Raw genomic sequence first — 10082 nt, 5'->3', positions numbered from 1 at the left:
GCAGACGGCCGACCAAACAAGTCTACTTCCTGAGTGGAGGGAAGGGGCTTGGTCCCGTGCCTCCTTACGCCGCCGCACAGCGCAGCCAAATTAGCATCGATGAGGCTCTCGCGAACATGGCGGATTTCCTGCCGTCGCGCTCCGTGCTCAAAGTTTGCCTGCCCGTGTGTCTGCTCAACAGCGGCGAGGTGGAGCAGGTCCGCCGCTCCAAGGAGATCGACCGGCGGCTCTCCCGGGAGAAAACCTACGTGAAGCGCCTAGTGAAGATCCTGCTGCTCGGCGCGGGCGAGAGCGGCAAGTCGACGTTCCTCAAACAAATGCGGATCATCCACGGCCAGGACTTCGACCAGAGAGCCCGAGAGGACTTCCGAGCCACCATTTACAGCAACGTTATCAAAGGTAAAGTCGACTTAAAAAAAAAAAAAAAAAAAAAAGAGAGACAGCAAATGTCGCATTTTTTCTCTGTCTCAACGTGTGGATGTGCGGCGAGGCCAGCTTTTTTCTTGTTTAATAATGGCCGGGAAAAGTTGGCCAGAGAGGCACATAAACAGTCCTCGACACACCCTACACGAGAGCCCCCTTCTACATGTTCGAACGTGTTGTTTTATGCATACATTACCGGGTTGTATCGTCGCTTGGTTTTAACCATACTATTTCAAAGTCACTAAAGTAGCTTGAAGTGGGAATTGTTGCTCAACAAGCACCTCAAATGGGATGGAAGCAACTAAGGTGTTCCCGCAGGCCACTTCTCTCATGGAAAGTAAGACTAAGGTCAACCTGCCATACAATAAAATAGACATGGGTGCAATAAATCAGAGTATAGTCAAAGCAGTCTGTTTCTAAAGTCATATAATGAGGTCATTTGCAAACTTTGCTAGATGTGGCTTTATGCTTGTGTGACTTGGGCAACAGCAGGTTTTAAGTTAACCCTAGTACATTTATATAATCCAGTGTTTCTCAACCCTTATTGAGCCGAGGCACATATTTTACCACCAAACAAAAACGTCCCTCAGGTAAATTGTCGTCCAATTTATTGTAGGTACAATTGTACCTACTGCCATGTAGTGGAAGACCATTTAATTGTTCTGACTGTCAGTAAACTTCTGGCACAGACAGAACAATGATACATTATTTGCAATTATTTGCATTATTTGCAATTGCCCGCCCTGGTTGGAATCACTTTACCAGGCACGTCCCAATCATGTTACATTGTGTAATATAAATATATTGATTGATTAAAGAAGATATTGATGTTCCATTTGGCAATATCTTTGTACTTCAGGGTTATCATGTTGCTTTATGTCCTTTAAAATATTAAGAAAATGAAAAAAAATCCTTCTCATCTGAAAATTACGTGATCAGGCACTATTTCCGATCACATGATCAGATTGGGACAACACCAATTGCTACTTTGCTTATTCTATTATGCGTATGCAAATTTGTTGGGATTAAAAAAAAAAAACCCTCGCTGTTTGCAGGGGTTAGGGATCAAGCCCTGATGCAAATGGAAACAATTTGCCAGTAATGGACAGCCCCCTCTAAAAAATGTTTAGAATTGCCTTTATTAATAGTTCAACCACTAACTATACCCAAAACGATAATCACAAAACACTTTTAATATTGTTTCAAAATAAATCTACATTAACCTTTAAAATAAATTACTAACAAATGGGGCTGCAGCTTTATCTTTTCAGAACTGAGTATTCTACCGATTATCCCATTGATTAATCAAGTAATCTGATTTTTTTTTCAAAATGATTTGGCACAATTAAACAATATCAAAATGAATGCCGGAACTGACAAGGTATTATAGTAGCAATGTGTAATTACTGATGTTTTAATATCCAACTGCATGTATCTGTAATTGTCTTGACACACATCAATGTAGCCTGTAACACAAGGCATTTAAGTTCTAAAATAAAACTGTCAGGGCAACCAAAGTAATACATTATCACACCATGGCCTACTTCTCTTTAATCTGGACTCTGTTTTATCAATAAATTGAGGGGTAGATTTGTTTTTTTCTCCCCACCACAGTTTCACTGTACATGTCTGTGCATTCTTAGACTTACGTGGCTTAATCTTTGAGGTTACAGTATATAGATATGCTACAGACAAGGTCAACCGGGTTGCCTGGCTGCGGCTTCGTGACGGTAGCATGGTTGGCTGAGCCAGAGCCGAGCAGGTGACTGGGCTCATCCGTTTTGCAGGGCATAATTTGCGGTTGGCTAAAAGTGTTGTCATCCGTGCCATCCCCACACGGCTCCTACCACTGGTCAAATGGCATCGGTGTTGTAGTATCGGAGCATTTTTCCAAGTAAGAGTACAGAATTACAGTATCGACGCATAAACCGATACTGGTATTGGTGCAAAATTAATTTTTATTTTGATATTTATTCTAACGCTCGAGGAATGTAGTCAATTTGTTTAGCATTTATTTAGTCGTGATTTCATCTGTATTTTTATTTTGCTCCAACTAATATCGAAGCATTTGTGTGTGTTTAATTAACCTGTCAATTCTCGCCCCTCCCCTCTTTCCAGGCATTCGTGTGTTGGTGGACGCCCGCGAGAAGCTGCACATTCCATGGGGGGACCCGGGCAACCAGCAGCGGGGCGACAAGCTGATGGCTTTCGACACACGTTCGTCCAAGATGGTCCGCGGGCAGCTGGAGACGCCCGTCTTCCTGCAGTACCTGCCCGCCACCAAAGCCCTGTGGGCCGACACCGGCATCCAGCACGCCTACGACCGCCGTCGTGAGTTCCAGCTGGTGGGTCGAAAAGCATCAGCTAATATAAGTGAACCTTCCTTTTCCTCCCAGCTGACTGTTGAGTGGACAGTCATGTGACTCGGTCAGCTTCCTGTTTACACCTTCCTCCTTGTTGTAAGACATTTAGCTGAGTTGCTCACTGGACGCTCTCTATAACCGTGGATTGAGATCCAGTCCGCCCCTTGAGTCGCCTGACACTTCCTCACGTCTCTTTCACATGAAAATACACTTTTTTATGGGTTTGTTTGAGTTGCACAAGGCTGCTGCAGCAGGTACTCAATGGTGTTTTGTTAACGCCAGGACACAGACACAAGTGTGATCAGAACTGGAATGTTGATCTGGCGTTAAACTGCTTTATGCTTACAAACAGGGGGGCAGTGGCTCGCCCACTTAGTATTACTTGCACACGGAACACACGCAGTGTAGGGACTGACACGAAAATTCAGATACAGTATTATGCGCATTTAAAAATAAATAAACGATGTTGTGCCTAAACGGACCGTCGTTGTCATCAAAACAGGAAGTACGTTTGTTTCTGGACCATTTTGAACTATTGCCGTAATTTTGTAAATTCCATAATGTGTTGGAAAGAAAATGGAGTGTTGATGTTGCTGCAAAGGGTCTGGAGGGAGAAGGGGGTCTGTCTTTATTCAGTCACAAGCCCTAAAAGCTTTGCTCCTGTTCAGAATTTCATTGATCCTGTAGGATTTGTCTAAAAGGCAACCAGCAGAGTGCACAGTTAGGCCCTACTCGTTTCCTGCGTAAACAGATCACGGGTAAAAGGCTGCGTTTGAAGGCGCCCTCGAACTGGGACAGCCTTCGCCCAGCGTAAATGATGTCATCGGCCTTCAAGGGACGACGCCCCGCTCTTTTTCTATGCCGGGCCGGTGCTAACGTCCTCTTCTTCTGCGGTGCGTTCAGGGCCCCTGACTGAAGACCCCTAATGATCCCTATTTTTCCAAATACAATTTGACAGTCACATTTGAGGTTTTCAGGCCTCATCTAAATGTTATATACAGTATGAAACAGTGTTTGCATGTGTGTGACGGGGTGCAGGTTTTTGTGCAATAGTGTGCTCGGGAGTCTGTGCGAGTGAATTTGAGTAGGAGTGTGCGAGTGTGAATTTGCACGTGTGTGGGTGTGCATGTGATACAGTGTGTGAGCGACGTCTGTATGCGTGCACGCCTGTGCAAGAGTAGGTGTGAGCGTATATGTGACCGCGCGATGGAAATTTGGACGTGTGCGTGGGTCTGATGAGTGATAGATATATACAGTAATGTTCCAGTTTCGCTTTCACAGCACAGAAAATCTGAGTGAGTGCTTGTCTCGCTTCTCCTTTTTTTTTTTTTTTTTTTTTATATTCCTTCTCTCCTTCCCCGTCTGACCGATTCGTTTACGATTTCGAAACGTCGCCGCACGCCTGTCCTCCATTTTGAGCGTCCTCTCTCCCTCACCGCGTTAGCTTAGCCGTTCGACTCGCCTCACGTACGCACACACACGCAATACGGACACAGGTTATTCAGGTCAGATTAGTTTTTCAAAATGTTTTGAAAATGCGGCACTAGGATTATTTGCTTTTTTTTTTTTTTTTTTTTTGTCAAATAGCGAAATGAACACAAAATGTGTGCAAAGGTTGTTCCAGTGAGAAGTCTTAACAAAACTAAAAGTCCCAAAGAGAGACACCAGGAAAGACGATAAGGAAAATCCCTCCATACACACACACACGAGCTGATAAAGGAATGCATGTGTGTCTCGGCGGCCTCGTGTCTGGGCTTGCATTAATTGCCCCTTCAGCAGAAGTTTCTAGAAAACTTGCAGACATCCTAGTGTCTCCATTTCTTTGTGTTTGTGTGGCTCATCCAACTACATCATCCACATGTGACTTAACCGTAACGTGCTTGTGTGTGTGTGTGTCTTGCAGGGCGAGTCCGTCAAGTATTTCTTGGATAATCTGGATAAGCTTGGCGAGCCGGTAAGTTTTTTTTGTGTTTGTTTGTTTTTTGTTTGGTTGTTTGTTTTTGGAAGATTCCTACCTTGCAGCCCCCCAGCACCCCTTTTTTGAGGTCGCTGCCTCATATCTAGGCAACGTCGCCCACGGGAGATCCTGTTAAATAAATGCTTCACCGCCAAGACAGCCACAACATTCAATACACCCGAACCAACACTAATTACAAGTTCAAAATTTAATGAAAACGGTTTAGATTTGATGATAACGATTTCATATAAAATGTTTTATTGTGCCTTGTCTAAAGTTGTCTAAGTATCTATATTTCTTCAATTAAATTTTCAAAATGTAGTATTTTAGTGCTGATTTATTTTGTATATTTTACAGTGCTTGTGGCCGTAGTTGGTGTTTCTATTTTCTTCTGTCATGTAACAAAATATTAAGGCATTTTTATTTAAACTATATATTTTAATATTTTTATGTAATTTAATATATGAAAAATGTGCTAGTAGTCATTTTTGAATTAAAAAGTAAATTAAAATAAAATTATTGTCATATAATGTATTTACATTGAGCAGTTACGATACATTAATTTTAAAATGTGTCGTTTATTGTAGCTTGTAGTCTGCAGTTGTCTTCTTATACTTTGTTCCCTCATTGGATTTTCCGCTGTCTAATGAAAAGTCTTTTCAAATTTTTCCATAGAAGTCATTTTTTTCAATAAAATAATTTTGTGTCTCTGCACCTGCCAGAATTACCTGCCGAGTCAGCAGGACATATTACTGGCCCGAAAGCCCACCAAGGGGATCCACGAGTACAACTTCGAGTTGAAGAACGTCCCCTTCAAGATGGTGGACGTGGGCGGCCAGCGGTCCGAGCGGCGACGCTGGTTCGAGTGCTTCGACTCGGTCACCTCCATCCTCTTCCTCGTATCCTCCTCCGAGTACGACCAGGTGAGGAGGAGACGTCCCTCTTTTTTTGTTTTTCTCTCTCTCTCCAGACCAGACTTGTGTAGATGCCAAATGAAGACCTCTAACCAAATGAAGTACAATGATGCACGACTGCAACTTTCCTTACTGTGTACATTATTTGTAGTGGTTCTGTTTATTCCTAAAAGTGGCCATTACCATGAATTACTGGTGTAAGGAGCCTATATTATAGGACAGGTACATGGGATATAAAAAGTCTACACATCCATGTTCAAGTGCCAGATTTTTGTGATATAAAAAAAATCTGACCAAGATAAATCATTTCAAAACTTTTTCCATCATTGCAACCTATATTGCTGTACAACTCAATTGATTTTTATCTTTTTGCGTCGGGAAGTAAAATAAACAACTGAAAAAATGTGGTCGCGCAAGTGTGCACACATTTTTGTAACTGGTATGTTGACTCTGTTGCAAATTTAACCATCCATCCATCCATTTTCTGAGCCGCTTCTCCTCACTAGGGTCGCGGGCGTGCTGGAGCCTATCCCAGCTGTCATCGGGCAGGAGGCGGGGTATACCCTGAACTGGTTGCCAGCCAATCGCAGGGCACATAGAAATAAACAACATTCGCACTCACATTCACACCTACAGGCAATTTAGAGTCCCCAATTAATGCATGTTTTTGGGATGTGGGAGGAAACCGGAGTGCCCGGAGAAAACCCACGCAGGCACGGGGAGAACATGCAAACTCCACACAGGCGGGACCGGGGATTGAACCCCGTTCCTCAGAACTGTGAGGCTGACGCTCTAACCAGTCGGCCACCGTGCCGCCCAAATTTAACCAATGTCTTTCAAACTCATGTTAAATGGGAGACAGCGCACACCTGCCACCATTTAAAGGGCCTCTGAATAACCCAAAATACAATTCTGATGTTCTAGTCTGCTTTCCCTGTTTGTTTGTTTGGTTGTTGTTGGGGGTTTTTTCAGTTTTTTTCCTTTTGCTTTCTAGCAGAAGTCTGAAGGTTTTGTACTAACATTGACTGCTATCTGGAACTGTTTATAATTCCCTCCACCACTTTTGGCTAAGAGCCCAGTTCCAGCTGAAGAAAAACAGCCCTTAAGTGTAATTATCCCACCATCATGGTTCACTGTAGGTGTAGTGTTCTTTTGGTAATGAGTAACCAAAAGGTGCAGCCTTGGTCACATCAGACGCTAAAATATTTTCTCAAGTGTTTTAAAGAATATGTTGTCGTCGTTTCTTCAGGTGGAACTGGGCCCTTACAAGGTGCAAGGAATTATGAGTAGTTCAAATAGTAGTCAGTGTTGGCACAAAAACTTCAGGCTTCTGCTAGAAAGCAAAGAAAATGTCATGGGAAGCTTACTAGAACAACTGGAATTTATTTGGGGTTAATCAGAGCCACTTTAAATGTTGGCAGGTGTGTGCTGACTCTTGACATGAGTTCGAATGTGATTGGTGAATTCTGAACACAGCCACATCCCAGTTATGAGGGTGTGCACACTTGTGCAGCCACATTATTTTTGATGTTTTTACTTTCCCCTTGAAAAGATAAAAAACAAATGTGTTGTACAGATTCTAGCTCACATTATTGGTAGAAACATGTTGAGAAATGATTTGCTCATTTTTAAAGAAACAATTTGTCTGGATTATTTCTAGTATGGTACTTGAATGCTCCCCGCAGGTTCTGATGGAGGACCGTCAGACCAACCGGCTGTGCGAGTCGCTCAACATCTTCGAGACCATCGTCAACAACCGCGTCTTCGCCAACGTGTCCATCATCCTCTTCCTCAACAAGATGGACCTGCTGGAGGAGAAGGTGAAGAGCGTGCCTCTCAAGGACTACTTCCCCGACTACAGCGGGCCCGAGCACAGCCTGCCCGACGTGCAGGCCTTCATGGTGGAGTGCTTCCGGGCCAAGCGACGCGACGCCACCCAGAAGCCGCTCTACCACCACTTCACCACCGCCATCAACACGGAGAACATCCGGCTGGTGTTCCGAGACGTCAAGGACACGATTCTCCACGACAACCTCAAGCAGCTCATGCTCCAATGACCCTCTGTGCACGACCTACAAGCGGGACTCGAGAAGAAGAATCGGGTAGAACTCATCGGCTGCTTATACGTTAGTGAGTCGTGGTTTGGTCGTTGATGGTGCAGTGCAGCGCTTACCAGACGTCTTTTGGCTACACGCTAAACGTTTCACACCGGGGAATCGAGAGGACGCTCAAAGGTTTCAGTTGTCTCTGTTTGCCCGTATTTTTTTTGTTTTGTTTTTTGTCTGAGCACTGAATTCACTCAAGTAACTCGAGTCGGTTATTGCACTGTCCATCCCTGCCCCGTGCTGCTTTGTGAATAGATAAAGAGCAGACAGCCAACTTGTACCTTTCTCTCAAATTTTCCCAGCCCCGACCATCTCCCAGGTCACGAGTTGAATGTCTGCGGGGAAAAAAACTGAATGAACCTGTGATGCCTTAACAGAGACTGAATTACTGTCTAAAATCCTGCATTTTGTGCCAGCAGTAAATCCCAACCACTGTGCCATGAGAGCTCATCAAGTCCGCTGCGGGAAATTATCTAATTTCACTAAATTGCCCCCCCCCCCCCCAAAAAAAAACCTACTGACTATAAATGTCTTTATTCCTCTATCTATGCCAGTGACGTATAGTGACAGGCAGGAGAATTAAATGCACTTCCACCAGATGGCAGAATTAACCTATGTATCCACTTTGTGACAGTTTTGCTTGGTGGTGTGCTGTGCAATTTTTCTAATGTAAATTTTGTGCCTTGACTCAATAACGGTGGACGACTGGTTAGAGCGTCTGCCTCTCAGTTCTGAGGACCAGGGTTCAATCCCCGGCCCCGCCTGTGTGGAGTTTGCATGTTCTCCCCGTGCCTGTGGGTTTTCTCCGGGTACTACGGTTTCCTCCCACATCCTAAAAACATCCGTGGTAGGTTGATTGAAGACTCTAAATTGCCTGTAAGTGTGAATGTGAATGCGAATAGTTGTTTTGTTTGTATGTGCCCTGCGATTGGCTGGCAACCAGATCAGGGTGTACCCCGCCTCCTGCCCGATGATAGCTGGGATAGGCTCCGACACGCCCGCGACCCTAGTGAGGAGAAGCGGCTCAGAAAATGGATGGATGGATGGATGGACTCAATAACGGTTGGGTAACAGTGCATTAGACCATTACTGTAGTGTTTCTCAACCTTTATTGAGCCAAGGTACATATTTTCCATTGGAAAAATCTCACAGCACACCACCAAACAAAACTGTAACAAAGTATATAGTGTTCCCCCACTAATCACAACTGGGACCAAGTAATTGAACACCCCTTAAAAGTTTTTTAATGACCTATAGATGGCAGCAAAGCATGATCTTACAATTAGACTGCTATGGCATTTGTAAATACCGCCCCTCCCCTCTCTTCAACATAGTTCCTTATCTTGGTCCCAAAGCACTACTTTTATATTAGACAGGGCTTGGGCGTAAGCACAGAAACGGCAAACAGTTTTTCAACAAATAACAGGAGAGTTTCTCCGCTCGAAAAAATCAGCGAGTGCCAACTCACAAATATCCAGGGTAGCACGGTATACTAAATGATGATCGTCTCATTCTCATCATTACAAAAAAAACAAAACTGGCATAAATAGATGGACAATGATACATTATTTGTCGTAAAGAATTCATTATTTTATTTTACCAATAAAGTGAAATTTGATCATTTCCGGCAACAATGCATTTCCTTTCCACAGTCCATTACTAGTTAACTTGGTTGTGTTTTGTCTAACGGACACCAGCCGACACTTCTCTCAGGGTTGATTTAGAAAGCATTCAAGAATCTCCATGAAAGCGCAGAGCTCTCCTTTCCATTTGTTGCTAAACGCCACACACTCCTTTGAGCTTCCCAGGTGTTCCCCGCCCCTTTCAAAAACTAGCCCACGCTCAGCTTTTGGTTGTATATACCCAAATCTGTTTCCATTGTAAATAATACCTAGGTTTATCTCTTTGTATGTAAATGGTTGTAGAAACGTTTATTTTTTTGTTTTGTTTTTGTCGTTCTAAATCACTGCTTTTCCCCCAAAGATGTTTTCTGTCATCTTTTTGGGGAAATTATTTCCCTGTGTCAACTGTCATGCCACTCAAACTTTATCAATAAAACACACTTTTCTAAAGAAACGTTACCATTGTGTGATTGCAAATTTTTCTCGCCCTATTTCACATTTAGTTTAAACACTAGTCAGTACCTCTTTTTTGCTTTGGAATATTTCGCTTTGTTTCGTTGTGATTATTATTTATTTATTTTTGTAACCACAAACCGGAAATGAGCGTGAGTAAGTAGATCGGCATCGCAGCTTGTTGTAACAATACGCCTGTAAATTAAATTAATTTATTTACATTTAATACGATCATCTACAGTCCC

The 10082-nt window shown here is 43.3% G+C and overlaps 1 protein-coding gene across 1 annotated transcript; it reads left to right on the top strand.

The window, feature by feature from the left end:
* Positions 1–83: 83 nt before the first annotated feature.
* Positions 84–9843, top strand: LOC133469564 (guanine nucleotide-binding protein subunit alpha-13-like). Its single transcript, XM_061756781.1, has 5 exons — positions 84–399; positions 2542–2768; positions 4690–4740; positions 5466–5666; positions 7343–9843. Exons 1-5 carry the CDS (start codon positions 117–119, stop codon positions 7712–7714), a joined length of 1134 nt encoding a protein of 377 aa, XP_061612765.1. The 5' UTR covers positions 84–116; the 3' UTR covers positions 7715–9843.
* The last annotated feature ends 239 nt before the right edge of the window (positions 9844–10082 follow it).

Source organism: Phyllopteryx taeniolatus, chromosome 19, assembly GCF_024500385.1.
Source record: "Phyllopteryx taeniolatus isolate TA_2022b chromosome 19, UOR_Ptae_1.2, whole genome shotgun sequence".
In the NCBI taxonomy this organism is placed as follows: domain Eukaryota; kingdom Metazoa; phylum Chordata; class Actinopteri; order Syngnathiformes; family Syngnathidae; genus Phyllopteryx; species Phyllopteryx taeniolatus.
Note: the sequence above shows the minus strand (reverse complement) of the source record. Positions and strands in the feature narration are given on the sequence as shown.